Source organism: Diadema antillarum, unplaced genomic scaffold, assembly GCF_040938485.1.
Source record: "Diadema antillarum isolate AM-2024a unplaced genomic scaffold, OU_Dant_1.0 seq00002075_RagTag, whole genome shotgun sequence".
Classification (NCBI taxonomy): domain Eukaryota; kingdom Metazoa; phylum Echinodermata; class Echinoidea; order Diadematoida; family Diadematidae; genus Diadema; species Diadema antillarum.
The window spans coordinates 70623-92842 of NW_027272722.1; the positions used below are offsets into that span (position 1 = coordinate 70623).

The 22220-nt window shown below is 40.4% G+C and overlaps 1 protein-coding gene across 1 annotated transcript in view; it reads right to left on the bottom strand.

Moving 5' to 3' along the window:
• LOC139713843 (probable serine/threonine-protein kinase pats1) overlaps window positions 1-21006 on the bottom strand; it is a gene marked incomplete at its 3' end in the record, with an annotated part of 67532 nt that extends 46526 nt beyond the window's left edge. The window contains exons 1-5 of the mRNA XM_071625549.1: window positions 20905-21006; window positions 15648-15712; window positions 14657-14720; window positions 9756-9961; window positions 4041-4142 (exon numbers count right to left, since the gene is read on the bottom strand). Coding sequence (XP_071481650.1) covers window positions 4041-4142; window positions 9756-9961; window positions 14657-14720; window positions 15648-15692 — 417 coding nt within the window. The remainder of the gene's footprint in view (window positions 1-4040; window positions 4143-9755; window positions 9962-14656; window positions 14721-15647; window positions 15713-20904) is intronic.
• Window positions 21007-22220: the final 1214 nt, after the last annotated feature.

Here is a 22220-nt window from a genome sequence, read left to right on the forward strand (position 1 = left end):
AAAACAAGAGGAGAAGAATCTCGATGTTCTATTGCCTGTAGTGCAGATTTAGAATCAGTTAATATCAACACAGGTGTTTGCATTATATGGTTCACTTCTAACCATTCCAGGGCCATTAGGATGGCTATAAGTTCCGATCTGTGTACTGAAACGGGAGGGATCCGGAACGCTTTACCATATTTATATTCCGGTTCATAAAAAGCAGAAGAAGATACTTTGTTCTCTTGTTTGGAAGAAATACATCCGTATAAATCATTTAAAAAAATCCTTTCATTATCAATATACTCTAACATCATCGCCCTCAATTCGTACTCATTAACATCTTTCTTATTGGCTATCCTTTTCTGAATGTTATAAGAAGTATGTGGTACAACCAAGTGCCAAAAAGGAATACCTCTGATACAACCGTCAAAATTTTCGATGGTTTCATCTAAGGTAGTGATTCTCATTGCAACTGGTTCTCTGCCAGCTTTCCAGTGAAATGTTTCATATTGCCAGCAAAATAACAGGAGTGATTTCAAAGGCTAATCTGCATTTTGCGCTTGAATGTGGAATTTAACCCGTTGAGGACGGACTGATTTTGCTACAACACACATTTCCCATAGACACCTGCCCGAGTATACTCGGGACTCGTCCTCAACGGGTTAAATGAATAAGTAAGATACTGTCTTCGTAAATCCAAGGGCATCTCCCCACACTCTATTTGGAGTGCATCAGTTGAGGTAGCTATAGCGGCTCCTGTGATAGTCTTCAAACATTGATATTGAATTGATTGCAATCTATCCTTTTGACATTTAGAGGCTGAATCATACACCCATAATCCAAAATAGATCGAATAAGTGCTATGTTAACTAAAGTAGTGTTGCTGTATCAGCACCCCAGTCAGTGCCAGCTAAAATCCACAGCAAATTCATTCTTTTCCTACATTTTGTTATAATTGATTCTATACTACGCTTCCAAGTTAACTTAAAATCAAACCACACCCCGAGATATCAAACCTCCTTTTTAACTTCCATGGGCTCATCACATAATCGAATACATACCTTTGGTATTCTTCTGTTGCTAATGTATGCAACAGCGCATGATTTCCTCCTAGATAATATTATGCCCCAATTATGGCACCATTCAGATATAAAATCAAGACCTGTTTGAACTTCCTTCACACAAAAATCAAAATTTTTATTTACACACCATATCACTACATCATTAGCATACAAGGAGACACTAACCTTATTTAATCCATCATTCCAATCACTCAGCATTATGTTGAATAATGTCTGGCTGATAACACTGCCTTGATGTAGACCATAATCAGACACAAATGTATCAGACAAAACATTGTTAAGCTCAACTTGAATTGTTCTATTATTAAAAAAAAAACCCTGTGTATCCATGTAATGATTCTTCCACGGAAACCTATCTTTTGCGTCTTATAAATAATTGCTTCTCTGTACAACACATCAAAAGCTTTTTCAAATTCCAAAAAACAAGATATAACATATTCCTTACTTACCAAACCTTTATGTACATCATTTTCTAAGCTAACGATCACGTCCATTGTGCTTCTATGTCCTCTAAAAGCAAATTGATTACAGGATAATATCTGACATTTCTCTATTATCCACAACAATCTGTTATCAATCATACTTTCCATCAATTTACACATCACCGATGTCACAGATATTGGTCTGTTTGACGAGGGTTTTGATGGGTCTGAATTTCGTTTCAGAATCGGGCAATGACTGAATGGGTCCATGCTTGTGGCAGCACAGATGTTTTCCAGATAAGATTGAAAATTCGTAGCAAATTCGTAGCACATTCGTAACAATTCGTAGAAAATTCGTAGCAAGTGAGAGGAAAATCCGGCTTAAATACCATCGGGAAGGATCAAAGGGACTTTGGCTTCCTGGAGGGAAAGTCAACGATTGGCTGAATAGGTCACGGTAGGTAGGGAGGTCAAGGTTTAGTGCGCAGAATCACTTCCTGTGTGTGGGGTTGTCACGGTTAGCTTCACACATTGTAATGGTTGTCTAACTGTAAGTATCAATTAGGGCCACTATAGTGTGGGGGTCTGAGGGGTGTTTAATAATCAGCCTGCTTGTCAAGTAGAGTTAGCCAGATATTGCTCAGGAGGAGGCCATTATCCTGTGTGCAGCCAACCGTAACAACCCACACACACAGGAAGTGACTCTGTGCACTCAACCTTGACCTCCTACCTACTGTGACCCGTTCGCCCGTTCAGCCAATCAAAGTCCCTTTGATCCTTCCTGAGGGTATTTAACCCGGATTTTCCTCCCTCTTGCTCATTCCCTTGAAAATGGCGAGAACATGCTTGCCGAAACGTCGGGATTGGGTAGGCCCTTTTCAGGGTCATTCACATACTCCAGAAAAGAAAAAAAAAATACGTGGTGCACCGTGAAACCTCATACCACCCAAAGAAACATGCAATTTTCATACAGAAAAATAAAGAGATACTGAAGGAAAAACCGCAAGCATTCAATCAAAGTCATTTTTCTCGTCAGCATAAAATACATAGGTTAAGAACACAGCCACTCTTGTCTACAGCTTGGGATCCTATAGTAAATCGACCAAAAAAAAAAAAAAAAAAAAAGGTAAGCCCACTGGAAGTTAAAAGGCATTTTGGATTTTTTTTTCTTCAAAAAATCGTTATTGAATGTCAGCCCAAGCCCAGAGATTGCTACATACCAGTTCTACATTCTAGAAAAAAAGTATATTATGAGCAGACAATCAAGAGCTGACAGGAATATTACTTTCACGAACATTATTCAACATTTTCCTTGAAAGAATCATGGCAGATGCGCTTGAGAAACACGAACACATAGTAAGCATTAGTGGCAGACTAATTGCTAACCTACATTTTGCTGACGACTATAATTATGGACTCAAGATGAAAGACCACAACCTTAAGGAAGTGACTAACTCCAAACATCTCGTGATAAATAATGGGTCAAAGGGGATATAGTTGATACAATACGCAAGTAGAATCAGCACTGACCAAACTAAAAAGGACAGTATGGTCACCAAAACAGAATACTCAATCAGTTCGGTCTGTAGTCACAGCAACATATACGTATGTGAAACATGGACCCTTACAGCTGAACTGGAGCGAAAAAAAAATCAAACTTGTGAAATGAGATGCCACAAGAAAATCTTAAACATCACATTCAGGGATAGAATAACAAACAAAGAAGTCAAAATCAATGTGAAATTGGGTCAGAGAAGCGATTGGACCACTTCATGACGTCCTCTACATCGTCAAGATCAGGATATTGAGATGGTGCGGTCACGCTACACGAACAACAGGACTTACAAAGACCATTATGCTGGTACGATAGCATCAATGAACAGGTGCAGCTACCTCTCGCCATTACTGAGATTACCGCAGGACAGATACAGCTGGAAGAACATTTGTCAAAACATATTTTCTATCAAGTGAATGTCAAATACAGGTTGAAGAATAGACGGGGATTCTTACAAATACTAGCGAAAAAAAGTTTTCGTTTCTGTTTTCGTAAAATCCTGATTCTTGAAAAAACCTCTGAAGAGTAAGAGCAAAGACAGTCTTGTAGCGCATGAAGAACAGGCCCAGTGTCTCAGAGCAAAAAGTGTGGAAGTGTAACATGTTTGAGTGCAGAGAATACCCAATGAATGATTGTGAATTCTTGATGATTAAAATAATGTTACACAAGAGGGAGAGGGGAAGAGAGAAATAAAGACGGAGGAGAGACAGAGAGAGGGAGAGGGAGAAAGAGTGACAAGAATATCCACTATTAGTTCATGCAGTACTTCTGTCAGTCGCGAGTTTGCATCCACTCGTGTAGCATGTCTTCTTTGCTCGAAAATGGTACAAAAATATATATATTTGTAGTCATAAAACTTCCCGTCAAATTTCGATAAAATTGTAGATTATCATGCAATACACACTAATACCGTAGAGGCGTGCTCTAATTTGGTATTTTGTTATTGTTTTAATCGAAGAGATGTTTAAGAAGGCAAAATTTTAATCATTGTTCACCAACCGTTTTATAGCATTCGTCTCGAGAATCCGGTGGGACCACTGAGTGAAGGTCTCGACTCAGATCAAAGACAACGATGTATATAGCCCTCCACGTTAAAAACACCTGCATAACAGAAACAGGGACAGAAAACAAATCAACATATTATGAGTGACTATTCTTCAAGCCGTGAGTAGGACGCGTGGTGAAAGAGAGTACCATGACCGTGGTTTAATACTAGTCAAGAATTAACAGAATGCCACAATAATGTTCCAGTTAGTGTCTACCAACTTTCAATGAAATCTGGTTTCCAGGCATGAACGTTTTCATCACAGAACGACATTCAAATCAATAGTTTATTTCCATTAAAAAACAAAACTGAAGAAAAATATGATACAAAGCAGAGCATGTGTCAATATTATTTAGCTGGAAAGGAGAGTTCATAAAACACAATATTCAAGAATGCACACTTTGCCATGATGCAAAAAGAAGAAGAAGTGATCATAACGATGGAAAGGAGTGTTCCATTAAAAAGCCAATTTTGCAGGACGTGGAACACTGACATGAAAACAACAGCAACACCAATATACCAATAAAATGTATTTACATTACATTCATCAACATTGTACATTTAATCTTTGCTATTTATGATGTTGATAATACAACCATACTATCAACAATATTTGTTTCAGAATGTAAATAAAAAACATTGTAAAATAACAATTTCATGGCACTGACACTATTGTGACCATGCATCACAAAACCAACAAAAAGTCGCTAGACATGTATTTTTTTAAAGTAGGGTAGATTCTGAAAGAGCAGAATAATAAGCTTTAAAATGGTGTATAACCCAATTCAAATGAATTCCCCCAACCCCCTATCTAAATACCGGAAAGAAAGCACACACTCTGCAAAAGTGTGACCTGAGAAAAGAGGCTCTGAAGTACAGAGTCTTTCCTTAGCCGTGCTAGCAATGTGATGAAAGTGACAAAACACCGGATGTAAACCACCGGATCAATAACAATGTAGAGATTATGCTGAAATAGAGCATTGCACCTGTCCGTGATCAATGCTAACTTTCAAAGCAGTAGCATTATCTTTTCAAAAGTTAGTCGACTTAAAATTGAAGAGTGTGCACAGAATTTCAAGAAATGGAAGAGGGTCTCTAAGACATACTTAACATTCTACTCCCCCACCCCTCCCCCCCCCCCCCCCACAAAAAAGGGATGTAGAGAAACTGCTGAAAACGCACTTTCCCATTCATGTTAGAATCCCAAACTAAACTAGACTCGGAATTTGTCAACACTGACAAATTAGGTGATCCGATCTATTGGGAAATCAATTATTTGAGTCCTGATCCCAATAGGCATGACCATACAGGTTTCATCTGTGTTGAGGGGACATTGGCCATGTGATGTTTGGAGTCTCATTTAGAAAAGGGAGTCAGACCTGCCATATTTGGTACCGAATTCCGTATGCACTAACGAAGATACATAATGAAGTATATTTGACCTTTGACCCCATTTTGCACACCAAATATGGCATCTGACCAAAAAGTGGTTATTTTGTGAAATGATTCTTGTAACATGGTCTTTGCGTGTGCAAAATATGGGAAAGATAGGACAAGTATTCACCAAGATACAGGATGAAACATTTACGACCTTTGACCCTAATTTACATACCCAAGATGGTGTCCGTTCAAGCAGTTGTTATTTTATGAAAAAATGTACGTGACATGAACTAAACATGTGCAAAATATGGGGGTGATAAGGGCTGTTTTTCTTGAGTTATTGCAAAGAAAGTTGCAAAAAGAAAGAAATATCTCAATACAGCAAAGATAAGCTTTAATTTCAACCAAGTTTTTTTTAGCATGATCCCGACATTGTATGAAAAAGCAAAAGGCACAACAACATAGCGCAAAGTCTCAACTCCAACATATTAAAATCTGGGAGAAATTCACCGAAGGGTAAGTGAGCTAGTGCTCGATAAAGACAATCATGTCAATTTTCACATCTAGAAAAATTCCCTCCCATAGAGATAACACGTCATAACGAAGATACAGAAAGAAGTACATATGACCTTTGACCCCACTTTGCACAGACAAGATGGCATCTGAGCAAAAAGTGATTACTTGTGAAATGATCCTTGTAACATGGTCTTTACGTGTGCAAAATATGGGAAAGATAGGACATGTGTTCACCAAGATACAGGATAATACATTTATGACCTTTGACCCTAATCTACATACCCAAGATGGCGTCTGATCAAGTAGTTGTTATTTCATGAAATAATGTACGTGACATGAACTAAACATGTGCAAAATATGGTGGTGATAGGGTATGTTTTTCTTGAAGTATTGCAAAGACAGTTGCAGAAAGAAATATTTCAATACATCGAAGATAAGCTTTAATTTCAACCAAGTTTTTTGACGCAATCCCGACATCGCATGAAAAAACAAAGGGCACATTCACGATAGCCCAAAGTCTCAGCTACAGCCTTTTAAAATCTGGGAGAAATTCACCGAAGCATAAGTGAGCCAGTGCTCGATAAAGATAGTCATGTCAATTTTCATTTCCATAAAAACTGCACTCCCATTGAGATAACACGTAAACTGTTTCAAATTTGACAAGGTTACCTTCAATCCATTTTTACGAGGTAATACCATCATCCAATCAATATTGTGTTATGACATTTATGAAAGAGCATTTAATAAGCTACAACATACTGAAATTAGGGTGAAAATCGGCAAAGGATAAGTGAATTACGCTCGAGTGAACTTGAAATTTGATGACGTCATTTTGAAAATTTACTTTTTTTACTTTATTAAGAAATTTGATATCTTTTAATCATTTTTTTCAGTATCGCCAACCCATGAAATGACATGTACAACTCATCAACTTTCAAAATATGTAAAGAAAATGGGGAGTCACTGTCCATCCTGACGAGTAAGATCGGATTAAAAATTGGCGGTTTTTTGGCATTGTTGCACTGTATATCGCCATTGACGCGCGCGCGGAATTTCAACTTTGACGGGCCCGTATGACGTCATATTGAGTCAGATTGACTTGAAACTTGGTAGAAATATTCCTTGACATTTCAGGCATCTGATAAATGTGAAAAAACGGGAAATTTCTATTGCATATGAGCTGTGCGTGTGTATATGTGCGCGCGCGTACGCGTCCGTCCATTTTTTTTCAATTTTTCATAAGGTAAAATGCTCCAGATGGTCTGAAACGTGTGCAAAAAAAAATTAAGCTCGATTTGAGCATACAAATATTTCAACGCGCGCGTACGCGCACTTTTTAACAATGAATATGAATTTTGATAATATGAGTAGAATGCGCTTGACTTGAAATATATGTGACATAAATTTCATTGAAAAATTCCATTCTATTAATGATATATGAATAAAAATGTGTTTTCATATAATGACGTCATAGTGACGTCACGGTTGACCAATCACTCTGATACATTAGATTTGTCGTCTTTGGGACATGATACATATATACTATAAGTTTGAAATTGATACTCTGAGAACTTTCTGAGTTAGTAGATGCACAACTTTTGTCCAGAAATAAAGAAAGAAGAAGAAGAAGAAGAAGAAGAAGAAAGAATCCGTACAGATACAGAAGGTGATCCGAGAGGATACTCGGATCACCAAATAATGCTGCAGAAGATTAGGACTTTCAGGAGACTTGAAAATCTCAAGATTTAATTGGTTGACCCATTTCACTATTTTTGAGCCGTCACCTAAAATCAAAGGATAAGACTTCTCGTTGGTTTTGTGATGCATGGTCACATTTAGACGTGTTTACAAAGATTTTTTTTTTTTTTTTGATATCCAAGTGATGTTTTATTTGGCGCTCAACATTCTTGATGTAATCACAGCTGAGAGATACATGACAAAGAATAAATTTTGTTCAACTTCTTGATTATACATGCACATTTTTGTCTTGAGGTATGCTGTCTGTGTGGGTTTATAATGGAAAGAAATGCCATTCTGTACCAAATGTAGTGACACCGAATGAGAATAGCACTGGCTCAATGGGTCAGCGAACAACACATTAGACTAAAAATCTCCTAACACAAAATGGCTGTCCGAGCCACGAGAGCTTCCGAATGGAAGCACACTCTCAGTGCGCATGCGCATGAAGAGAGGCCAAAAGAGCCACGCGTCTTCTGGCCTCTCTCCTCCAATCACCGCAGCTCGCGGTTAACAATGTTTGCGTATGATGTGTACACGCACACGCACACACACACACACACGTGTCTCAGTGGCAGCAATGTCCCACACGTTTATGGCTATAGCACCGAGTCTGGCATCGCCCAATTGCTCGGTCGCTCGGGAGATTACGAATTATAAAATGGGTTCAAGAATGTAGCCAATAGGAAGCGCTGAAATGAGACACACCTCCTTCCTTTACTTCAGTACAACTGCACTGCCTGTAATCCTATGGTAGATTGCCGATCGTCTGTGCGCGCGGCGGCTCCTTTGATGAATTGCATGCATACGCGTACGCGCTGTCAATCCTCCTGTAAACAACTTCTAGTTCGGGCTGCCGGCCGGCCGGCCTGTCTTCCCTTAACCTTGTGCATAACATATGTGGCGTACGTACGTATACTGTACTATACGTACACTTTGTACAGTACAGTAGACCAAGCGTTATGGGACCGGACGCGTACATGGAGTCACTTTGAAGAGCAAATCCAACGATTTAGCAGGTTAATTCTCACGCCGTTTTCAGAGTATGTTGTCTAGTAGGCCTATATGAGGAGTCTATATCAAGTCTTTAAGGTAAAGGGTGCATATTCTATGTAAAATAAGTAAGTTTTCATGCGGGTGTCCGGAAACCCAACCCCCCATTATACTTATACACACTGTACTGTATGTGCGGGACTTCCGCGAGTGCGACGTGCGTAAAAGTTTGGGACGAACATCTTCGGACGTCTTGACCCACAAAGGTACGTGAAAAACGCTGAAAAATGATGTTAGTTTTCGAATTTTCGACCCATTTTATAAAACAAATGATGCACAGGATTATTTCGTGGCGTTAGTGTAGGCGTAGCTCACTCTCGGGTATTTACAATGTAGTGCAACATGCACTCGGCTTCGCCTCGTGCATGTTTCACAATTGTAAATACCCTCGAGTGCACTACGCCTACACTAACGCACTCTATCCTGTGCATCATTAGTATAATAACGCACCGTTAGGGGAGACGATCGCCCGACTCTAATCCAAGCGGTTCAATTTCCCTCTGTATCATGATAACCTCATGAATTAAGCGGGACTGACACATTAAAGTTCTCCCCATAAGAGCACAGATATGTTCCCAAGTGTAAGCATGAAAGTACAATAATGTGAAAATTTGAAATTTTGCTCTGACTGAACCAAAACTTATCGGCCTCATTATGAATTCACTTTTTCTTTGGCTGTTGGTTTTATGATAAATACTATGACTTGCGTCACTTAACAAACACCCTAAAAACAACACAGAAAAAGCAAGTTCAAATCGACCCCCTTTTCAAACCCGTTCTTTTCCTTCTTGTCCATGGCAATTGCCCATTCCCCTTCTCCTAAAAAAAACGACAAAACAAAACAAAACAGAAAAAAATCCCAAATGGCATGAATATTGACATGACACGGAGAATAAGGTAATGTGAACATGAATCATTCATCATCTTACGTGTGACAAAACATGACACCTAATCTATAATGTAGGCTACTATGAATTACCAACCTGGTGGGTTGTATAGTAGACATCATGCCCAGCAAAGTCCCATATACTCAACGACATCTCATCAGCTGGAGGTGAGTTAAGACTGTCTCCCTTCTGCTTTTTCTCCACGTACTTGCGCACCTCCTCTTTGATGGATGACTCACTAGTATTGGAAGGTAACAAGACGGCCGACGAGGCAGAGGATCCCACAGAAGGCTCTGAGGTAGCTATTAAAGTTAAAATAGTGTACATGTCTAATGTGGATGCCGTATGAATAAAATATTAATAGAATACTCTGAACATTATACTAAAATATATTATAGGATAAAAAGTGTTGCTTGATAAGTGCCTTACAGTAGCTGGACAGTCTGTTTCGTCAGGAGCCTAGTTAGCAACTACATGTATTAAAATCAACTTCTTATACAGTTTCTTGTTAAACTACAGTATAATAGAAATAAGTACAAAGTGCTAGTCCATTCTACCCGTGCTTCATATTAAAGCACAATATACAAGTGTCATTTATATACAAACGTTATTGTGGTGTTAAATAGCCATGAGTGCATGGTGTAATGTATTTTGTTTGGTTGTTTGAGAGAACCAGAGCTATACGTAAAGGCCGTATCACACCTTTCCGGGCAAGCTACGCGGGCTTGTGGCGAGGAGGTATTTTACAGCACGCAAGAGATTTCCGCGGGCGAACAAGAATGTTTGCAGGTTTCGCACTGGTTTCTTACATACTGCGTGCATTCCGTGTGACCTGCGTGAGTGCTTTGAAACCGATCCGTTTCCTGTTACAAGCAACTTATGGGTACTGAGAAGTACCTGAATTTGAATTACCTGCGAGGTGCTGACCGTAAGGGTTTCCTACTGGTGTTTTGCGTGTACCTCTGCGAGCGAACCCCAATGATTTACTCGGAACAAATTTTGAGCATGCTCAAGGCCTTGTCATACCGTATCTGGGGAAGTTTTGCGGCTTGACTTGCGGGGAAATAAATTTACTATCCGGAGCTCACCGCGCTTCGTCCGCACATGACAGTACCTATCGCGTATCTCGCGTGTAGTTGCCCGGAGGTGCGCACGCAAGTCCGATTTAACCGCAGCCAAGTTTTGAGCATGACCAAAACTTTTTTCCGGGCGGGTCGCGGGGATGCTCGGAGAGGTCCACGCAGAAGGAGGCCCTAAGCGGCAGCACTTCGCAGGCAACTCCCACGCAGGTACTTCGCAGTCCCCGTATGCAGCCAAGATAATGACATTCCATGGGACTTTTGCCATGCATTCAGAGGAATTTCTTCACTGAGTTGTCAGCCCCCATACGACTAGTACACAGGTCACACAGTATACCCGCAAGTAGAATTTAAGTAGAACGTGTCCAGCTAGTAAAGACACATGCAGTGACTCGCCCAAATCCTTGTGCGCCCTCAAAAAAAATATTGTTCGGTATGCTGGAAAATCCCTACACGCAACAAGCCCGCGTAGCTTGCCCGGAAAGGTGTGACAGGGCTAAACATGGTTGCGGGTAAAAAGATTTGCGTGCGCACTTCAGGGCGACTACGGGTGAGATACGTGCTAGGTACTGTCATATGCGGATCATCTACGGGGACCTCCAGGTAGTAAAAATTGTTCTTTGCAAGTCGCACGCAAGGCTTGCCCGGAGAGGTGTGACACGGCCTTTACCCTATAAAGCCCAAGCTATTTTGACCCCTTCCAGGCCCAAGGGGGGGGGGGGGGGGGGGGGGGGGGGGAAGGGGGCAGTGCATCCCCTCTATATAAGTTCTTTATTATATGATGTATGACCGTCATATTTTGCACGTGGGTAGACCAACTCATACTCTTTATGACCCAACATTTGAAATTTCTCAAGGTCATCCACTGAGGACGCTATTCACCAAAATATAGAGAAATACATAGGAAATACGCTAAAATTATGTTCTTTCTTTTTATTTCTGTATCTCCAGTATATGTTTTTATTTTGTCATCATCTTTTTATCATGTTCATATTCCTCCATAAGGGAGAAGCAAGTCAACCTCCACTATTTCTTATGGTTGAAATTTATCAAGGTCAACATGTAGGGGCGCTATTCATTACAATATAAAGAAAAACCTATCATTTATCGCATGGAATGGGTACATATATTGGAATCACATTTCATATTTCCAAAATATTGAAATTCTGAGTTTGCATATTGATAAAATGATAAACAAATTGTATTACCAGCAAAGCTTGTGTGAGTATAACACAAAATAAAAGGGTAGTCTTTGGAAAATGCTGTATTTTTTATTATTCCTAATAAATATATCTATTGTTTGATGCCTATGTCATATAAAACATAAAGGAAATAATATGAATGCCATTTCAGCGTAATTTACAACCATAATTAGTTCACATTTTGGTCCTTCAGCAAATTACAGCCAAGAAAACTCCCATTTCATCTAATATTATGTTGTTAATTGGACTTGGAACAGAAAATCGTGCAAAATCTGATGAACATGGTTGTCAGTTTACGGTTGCCATGACAACCAACAATACTTGACATAGCTAAATTACATATCAAAATGTTTCCAATACAATTATAGGAAAAGTCACCAAATTTGGTTCAAATCAGGGGGCTCGTTTCATAAAACTTGTCATCAGTGACAACTGCCACATTTCTATGACAAATTTGCTCTCAGTCAGTCAGATGCAAGTAGTGTATTTCAGTAGTTTGTCACATCTATGACAACTTGTCACTGTGACAAGTTTTATGAAACGGGCCCCTGTGTAGGAGTGGCAAAAGAAAACGTGGGGGGCACAATGTCCCCCCCCCCCCTTGGGCTTTATAGGGTTGATATGCCTGTTTGAAGACCCTGCCACACCTTTGCGGGCAAGCTAAGCGGGCTTGTTGCCTGTAGGGATTTTCCAGCACGCAGGATAAATCTACGTGCAGAGAAAGATTTGGGCTATTTTCACTTTTCTCTTACCTGCTGGACGCGTGCTACTTATGTTCTACTTGCATTCTAGTTACGGTGTTACGGCAGTTGCCTGTGAGGTGCGGCCGCTACGAATCTCCTACTGGTGTTCTGCGTAGACCTATCCCCCCCCCCCCCCCCCCACCCGCAGATGGCACGCACCGGCAAATATTTAAGCATTCCCAAAAATTACTCCTTGTGAGTCGTGGGTATTGCAGGCAGAGGTCTACGGAGAATACCACTAGCACTGACTAGGAGGCCCGTAGGTGTCGCAGGTCAAAGGCAGTTAACAGAATTTTGATGTACAGAATAGTATAATGTATAAGTGAATGAAGAGTTTAGTGTAGATAATAGTTTTTGATTTGGTAAGTTGATAGAAAAAAATTTAATGGTTGTATAATTTTTTTTCTCAGGCATGTATATTTTGATATATATGATATATTTATATTCATTATAGGGGTGCATTTTTCTTTATAAACTCAAACAGTAAGTTGCATTTTTTTTCCATCCCGGTTGCAAACTGCTACATTTAGTCTCATTCTTCATTTTCCCAATGTTATGATCAGTTCTGTTCTGTTTGATGTACTATTCGGAGTTATGTAAATGTTATTTGTTGTGATTGTTACCTTGTATGTATGTGTTTACAGGGCCCCCTGGAAAACAGTACTTGATTACTGACGAGGCCACCCTGTATAAATAAAACGAAATAATAATAATAATAATAATAACCCGCTTGAAGTACATAGGTTGCCCGTTTATCTGTGCCTATGCACCGGATCCGCTCGTCATCTGCGGGCATCCTGTGAGCATAACACGGGTGGTTTAATAGCAAGGAATGGTCGACAGTGAAAAAAAAAAAAAACATCCGCATAGTTGGTCAGTTCTGCGGGCGAGGATTGTTAATGATCGCCCCGTCACTGTACAGGCATGCTAACCTGGAAACATTGAACTGCACATTACTTGAATATGAGCCCATTCTGAAGCAAATAATTTTCACACAACAATAGATATATACAGTAATGTACTCTTAAAGATAATAATAGTTTTGATACCTCAAACGTTTCCCTGAGTTTCCTTGTCTTAGTTTGTGTTTCAGGTTAAAGTACCTTTCATATAACTAACACTGTGAGACTTACTCGCCCCAAAGTGCTCTCATGTCTTAGTAATAATGCAATAATGGTTTCGTACCAGAGCAGAGCGGGCTCTGAAAAATTCGAACGAGCCGTTAGTTTGTCTCGACGCGGTACCGCGACAATTAATATACACGTATTGTACGAAACCATTATTGCATGATTACTAAGACATGAGAGCACTTTGGGGCGAGTAAGTCTCACAGTGTAAGTTATATGAAAGATACTTTAACCTGAAACACAAACTAAGACAAGGAAACTCAGGGTAACTTTTGAGGTACCAAAACTTTATATTATCTTTAAATGAATCCCGCAAGGATTGGAACAATAAGTCAGCATTCCCACTGATTCCCATTAATCAGTTACGAGCCATCCCCTTTGAGCTTGATTTTCGTAAAAAGATATACTACGATCCATAAAGATACATATTTTGAGCCATTCCCGAGATATGGAGAAAAAAAAGTTAGATTTTAGCATCTTCAATTGACCTTGGACATTATGATCCGAAACTTTCCTTTTAAAGGAGAATCTGTTTTTGGTAAAATATTCATACACTGAGTTTCAAGAAAATACCTTCAGGCATTGCGGATATGTGGGGGAATAATGAAATTTTACGAATTTAAGCATGTGCGCCCAAAAGGTGATAGGAGAGGCACAACTTCGTGCACTCATGTACACATATGATATGCCATATTTTATTTGGTTTCCTCAAACAGTACATGTACTTTATAGTTACGCTGTCCACAATATTGATTTCGGACGGACGGAAGGACGGACGGACGACCCGAAAACATAATATTATGCCTCCCGGGACACTTCGTGGAGGAGGCATAAGAATACACCCACCCTCAGACGGGTTGAGGCCGATAACGTCAGTCTTGTCATTTCCTTCACTGTCCGGCTGGTTCGTCTGAATGGAGATAAAGATCCACATACAAGTTCCTGTCAGTAACTGTTAATTGATAAGATATACTTATAGTATTTTCAACTGCTGAATAAATCATGCGTTTCACCATAATAATGAGAATCGTACAATGCGATCACCAAAACACTTATGTTTGAATTTATTGGCATTCATGCAGAGAATGAAAGGAATATAAGATCTGGAGTTCAAACTATTAATTATTTTTGTCAATTGCTGCTCAGGCAGGTAGACCTAGTGGAAGTTTAGGACAATCTATAACAACACCATTTGCCTTTCCTTTTCAAGAGAGTAAAGAGAGAATTACTTTCAAACACAGCTTGCCATTTAACTTGCATAAAAATGAAAATACAACTCAAAGATTCACAGGTGCCATTTCCCAATTGGCTCGACTTATATCAGAAGTATTTAGCACGTATATTGGAGTGGACTAAACTCTTTAAGGTGTTAATATGAGTGAGTGATAAACACATACTCCACTTGTTACGCTGTATACAAGAGACAGCGATTAGTTTCTCGCTACCAGCACATGTACAGGGTTTATTTGATTCCAGGTTTTCCTAAATGTTGCGGAAAAGTAAGACATTGATGATGTTCTTTGTTTTCAACGATGAAAACAGGGTCGGTGCAGGACATTTTTGTCGAGAGGGGTATTATGCTGATAAAGAACAAAAAAGAAAACTGCTTGAGAATTGTAAAAAAATATATATATATTCTAGATATCAAGGAACATCTCTGGTGTAGTGTTACGGTTAAGTTCACACAAATGAATACAAGGCGGTCTCAGTGTAATGAATAAATCTTCCCGAGCTTTCTAGGAGTTTGCTTGACAATCAGCTTCCAACCGGAATTATCATTTTTGCTTAAAAAGTGAGGGGGACGAAATGGTAGTACAGTATTTCCGGGAAAAAATACCTCTTGTGTACCAGTACGATGGTGTTCCACATAATCGTCAATCATGACCTGCCAGTAAGAATCCCCTGTAATAGATATGAAAAGCAACACTTGAATAAAGTCTCAGCAGACTTATCTTGTTTAGGGTTTCATGTGTGCGTTTGTGTGTGTATGTGTGTGTGTGTGTGTGTGTGTGTGTGTGTGTGTTTGTGTGATTTGCCCGATGTCATTACTGAAAAAATGCAATAAATTCCAACACTTGACACTGTCGTCAGTAGCGAAAACATAGGTTTGCTGGCCTTTTTAAGAATTTTCATCAGTCTTTACAACACAAGATAAGCTGGTTAGCCCATATTTATTTGCACGATCGTACTGCTGTTCAAGGACTGCTGCTTGTTTTCCACGGGAACCAACTGTTAGGCCCCAGTCACATAATGCTCTGCGTCCGGCATTACGTCCAAAAGCGTCATTTTTTCTGCGGACTCCCGCGGATCCTTTGCCGTCACCAATTTTGTACAAAACATACGGGGAACAATGCGGGCGATACGGACAAATACGACCTGATGCGAATACTTGCGTCCACTTGCGGATATTCTTACGAATTGGCACATAATAGTTCTGAACACTTGCGGAGAGATTCGGATATTTTCGGATAGTTACGGATAGCTACAGATTGTTATAGACAATTGTGGACAATATGGTTTTCTTTGACGATCCCTGCTAAGTCAGTGTATATGACAGCAAGGTTATCACAGATTGGACTGTCTTACATTGTACACTGGGGAAAACTGCAATTGAATTACGTACAAGCTGTGAAAAAAATTCGCAATCCTTTAATTTGCTTTACAATAGTAAAAGATATACGAAATTTTGAACTTGAAGTTGAAATTCTATTTGTGCAACTCAAATATGAATAAACGTCATTAATGTTAAGAATACATAACGTAATTATACCACAAATAAAATACAATAGATCTGTAAGTTAAACTTTAGAGTAAGAAAATATTACCTACAGTCATGGAATAGACAAACTGTGGTTACGCTGTCGTTGTCCAGCGATAGTCATGACTTATTGGGTTATGTTAAGATTTTTATGATAAAGCAATGCTTATCAAAATATTATTTCCAGAAACAAAAATACATCAAGACTTTCAAACACCCCTCCAACACCCAAGAAATTTATATAAAAATGTAATACACATTCCATGGAGCGTAAAGTGGGTAAGACTATAGAGAAATACTAAATTCGTTCTCATTTTATATACAGTGATATAGTTATCGCTGTGCCACACCTTCCCCGGCCAGAAAAGTGAATAAAATGCTGGCACTTCATCTCCTACCCAAAATATCACCTTTTTCGAAAAATATACATTCAAAGAGTGCAAGGAGAAAAGTTCAGCACCAAGGGTCAACCAATGTCATGAGTATACTCAGACATAATTATTATGTCTGCCGCCTAAAATGCGACCATTACTATTGTGGGAGACATTTCATGATTTGATCATGCGGTTATGCCTCTCCACCGGTCCGACTGTGCTGCAGCTTGGCAACACTGATTGTGTGGCTTTCCCTAACAAAAAAGTCCTGTGGTACTCCCTGTGGTACTTGTCGGTACCACACAATGTACCACACACTTTTAATGTTACCACAGGAACTGTGTGGTACTGTACCACAGGCTTGTAGGGTACTCCCTGTAGTACTTGTCAGTACCACACAATGTACCACATAAATAAATGTTACCACAGGAACTGTGTGGTACTGTTTTACAGGCTCATGTAGTACTCCCTGTGGTACTGGTTGGTACCACACAATGTACCACACAAACATTATGTTAACACAGGAACTGTGTGGTACTGTGTCACAGGCTCGTGTGGTACTCTGGGATGTACCACAGGGCAGTACCACAGGACATTACCACAGGAAAGTACCACAGGACAGTACCAAAAGACAGTATACACACAAATTGTCCTGTGGTATTTTGGGACGTATACCACACGACAGTACCACAGGACAGTACTGCATGAATTGTCCTGTGGTATTTTGGGACGTACCACAGGAGAGTACAACAGGAAAGTACCACAGGATAGTACCACAGGACAGTACCACACGACTTGTTCTGTGGTATTTTAGGACGAACCACAGGGCAGTACCACAGGGCAGTTCCACAGGACAGTAGCACAGGAAAGTACCACAGGATAGTACCACAGGACAGTACCACAGGAATTGTCCTGTGGTATTTTGGGACAAACCACAGGACAGTACCACAGGATAGTACCACAGGACAGTACCTCACGACTTGTCCTGTGGTATTTTGGGACGTACCACAGGACAGTACCACAGAGCAGTACCACAGGACAGTACCACAGGAAAGTACCACAGGATAGTACCACAGGACAGTACCACACGACTTGTCCTGTGGTATTTTGGGACGTACCACAGGGCAGTACCACAGGACAGTACCACAGGAAAGTACCACAGGATAGTACCACAAGACAGTACCACACGACTTGTCCTGTGGTATTTTGGGACGTACCACAGGACAGTACCACAGGGCAGTACCACAGGAAAGTACCACAGGATAGTACCACAGGACAGTACCACACGACTTGTCCTGTGGTATTTTGGGACATACCACAGGACAGTACCACAGGAATTGTCCTGTGGTATTTTGGGACGTACCACAGGACAGTACCACAGGACAGTACCACAGGATATTACCACAGGACAGTACCTCACGACTTGTCCTGTGGTATTTTGGGACGTACCACAGGACAGTACCACAGGGCAGTACCACAGGACAGTACCACAGGGCAGTACCACAGGACAGTACCACAGGAAAGTACCACAGGATAGTACCACAGGACAGTACCACACGACTTGTCCTGTGGTATTTTGGGACGTACCACAGGGCAGTACCACAGGACAGTACCACAGGATAGTACCACAGGACAGTACCACACGACTTGTCCTGTGGTATTTTGGGACATACCACAGGACAGTACCACAGGGCAGTACCACAGGACAGTACCACAGGATAGTACCACAGGACAGTACCACACGACTTGTCCTGTGGTATTTTGGGACGTACCACAGGACAGTATACCACAGGGCAGTACCACAGGACAGTACCACAGGAAAGTACCACAGGATAGTACCACAGGACAGTACCACATGACTTGTCCTGTGGTATTTTGGAACGTACCACAGGACAGTACCACACGAATTGTCCTGTGGAATTTTGGGACGTACCACAGGACAGTACGACAGGAATTCCTGTGGTAATTTTCGATGTATACCACAGGATAGTACCACAGGAACTGTCCAAAATCCCACAGGAAAATCATAATATGGTGTTGTTCCACACAGAAGTACCACACAGCATATTAAATTCGTAAGTACCACAGAAAAATGCTACAGGATATTCTTTTTTTTTCTTAACATTTTATACCAGAGGACTATCACATCAGGAGAATATCAAACAGCAGTACCACACAGGAAAATTGTAAGGCAGAATCTACTGAAATTTATTATAAAGATACAAACAGAAAAGCACATATTAATATTCCTCAATTAATTGATAGATGAGTTATGCTGTGAGTTATAGCAATTGATTTGCCATTACTTATCCTGTCCTATACTCCTACAGTATTACCTATTTAGTGAAAGTGCTAAAGCATGAGAAATTTCATAGGGACTTCTGTGGTACGTTACTCCTGTGGTACTCCTGTGGTACTCCTGTGGTACTCCTGTGGTACAAATTTTTACATAGCTCATGAATATTCATAAAAAGCACTCTAGACTTTAGAAAATACATATATGACTTAAAAAGTCAAATAATTAATGATGGAACTTACTTTGAACTTTATGAAATATTGTCTAATTATGTTACGTTATTCCCAATATCATAGATATTGTTATGAAAGTGTAATTTCATATCTTGATAATAAAGTATAATCGAGTTAGTAACCATGCCTTAATGCTTTACGGATAGACGGCCATATATATATGTACTGATACAGTCGATGGCTACCTAGGAATAGAATATGACTATATAGATCTATTATAGGACTAGATATGATCTTGATATCCTTGATATGTGACTAAAATTCTCCCAGATTTTTTTTTCGATCTATCCTGTGTGGTACTCTCCTGTGGTAACCATTGAAATGCTGTGTGGTACTGCCCTGTGGTACTGTCCCAAAATACCACAGGACAGTTCCTGTGGTACTGTTCAATGGTACTAGTCCTGTGGTACTGCCCTGTGGTACGTCCCAAAATACCACAGGATTTCCTGTGGTACTGCCCTGTGGTACGTCCCAAAATACCACAGGAATTCCTGTGGTACTGTCCTGTGGTATGTCCCAAAATACCACAGGACAATTCCAGTGGTACTGTCCTGTGGTACTGTCCTGTGGTACTGTCCTGTGGTACCGTCCTGTGGTAATTACCACAGGAGTACCACAGGACTTTTTCGTAAGGGCGGCCACGCATCTCTGTGTTCCCATGCGAGTGGAAAACGGAAAACGTCGAAGGACGTAATCGTCCGCAGCATCCGTAACTGTCCGCAAATATCCGTAAGTGGACGAAAGGGTTGTGATACGTTAACTTGCGGTCAATTTCGGATACTTATACGGTGGACGTAAACGAACGCAAACGGACGGGACGTAAATTTTTGTGCGGATGGTCTGCGTCCAAGCTACGGATAGTTACGTTCAGTTACGGATAGTTATGTTTGGTCATGGTTACTTGCGTTAGTTCGCATCCGTGGAGTCCCTCTGTGAAAATTTGAACATTTCAAAATTTCGCAGACTTGGCGCCGTCGTTTTGCGTTTTTTTACGGATGAGTTACGGACAGTTACGTCTACATACGTCCCTGCGGATGCCTGCGTCCACGCTGCGTCCCCCTGCGTCCACTCATCCGTATCTATCCGCGGCGGACGTAACCCATCGTAAAGCACTGTGTGACTGGGGCATTATAGACGGACCACTGGGTTGTGCAACCTGCTCTTTGCACACACAGAGTGAATGAATGAATGGAGCAGCAGCAGGATCTTTCACGTCTATGTACATTATGTCTTGACTCTTTCACAAATGGATCTTCCATGAAACGTCTTATCTTATAGGGACAGGACATTTTATTCTGGAGGGAACGACATGATAACACACAACATTGCTGAACAAGACTCGCTGGGATTCGAGTCATTCGATTACAAGGCATATACGCTACGACTGAGCCACTTCGCCGTCCTAGAGTGGAATTACTGTGAATGCTGCTCACCACTAGGCTTAATACGCGTCGCCTTGTCTGTCTGGTTAATGCTCCACTTCTCACCAGCCTTGGCAAGGTCAATACTGATTTTACACCCACTTCTGGTCTCAACTCCATCCGTGACTTTTTCATCTTTGTTAAATCTGATGAAGGGAATAACAAAAAGGAAATTAAATCACCTTATATTTTGTTATTTCGTCAACAAAGACAAACAAAAGCTTTTCAAGGGGATGACACTAATGTGTTATCAGTATCTTGTCACCTCACATACTTATTATTATATATTTTTTTTTACCGAAGATTTCAAGTAGATTGTTATGTGATTTAATTTCATACTAATTTATGTAAGGTTCCTAAATGACACGTGGACGTACGTGGACGTACGTGATAACCTCCCGGCCCCCAAATGTCTGACAGAAGTGAAGAGTTAATAAACGCCAATCTCCTGTTCTAATCGACGATGAGAGAGAGGGAGAGGGATGGAGATAAGATAAGAGAGAGAGAGAGAGAGAGAGGGAGAGAAAGGGGGAGGGAGGAAAAAAAGGTCAGTTTCCTTCTGAATCTATTGTAAAAGTTCTTCGTTGAATTTTGGACTGACTGATTTTGCTATAGCACACATTCCCCATAAACACCTGCCCGAGCATTTTCGTGACTCATCTTCGACGGGCTAAAACATTTCCACCTATAAACACATAAAGCATCGCTAAATTGAAGGGTTTCTTACTCTTGGCCTGTAAGCGCTTTCTTAAGGCTGGTTTTCCCAACTCGCTCTTGGCCGACAAGCATTAACCGCGTGTGGTAAACCTTGCGTGTTTTGTCTCGTGCTGTTTTGGCGTAGGCCTTTAGTGCTCTCGGCCCACGAGCAAGAATTTCCAGCGGTACACCGACATAGTATTCGGAGAATTCCACAGCTAGACGGGCAGAGTCTGTCCTTTCAGTGTTGTCCTTCCATTCTCCACCAGTATCTGTGAATGCGACACCACAAAAAGAAATAAAATGTGAAAAGTCAAGCATGGCAAGCAATTACACCTTTAGGGTGGCATAGCGACACTTTTTTACTGTACCTAATAATGACTGATTTCTTATTCAAACGATCGTTGAAGGGCGTAGAAAAAATAGAAATGCGTTAATATTGTTCTCGATTCTTTTTTGAATGTTTACTCTAGCTTTCTGACAGAGTGTTGAGAGAGGGTAATAAGTTCCAATATTTGTCCATTATATTACAAAGTCGTTCTGACATTGTGTTCTAACGACATTCCGGAGCACAAATTGGATTACAGGCTCAGAATTGTTTGGCGGGTATTAACCTCTTCCGGTCATCACAT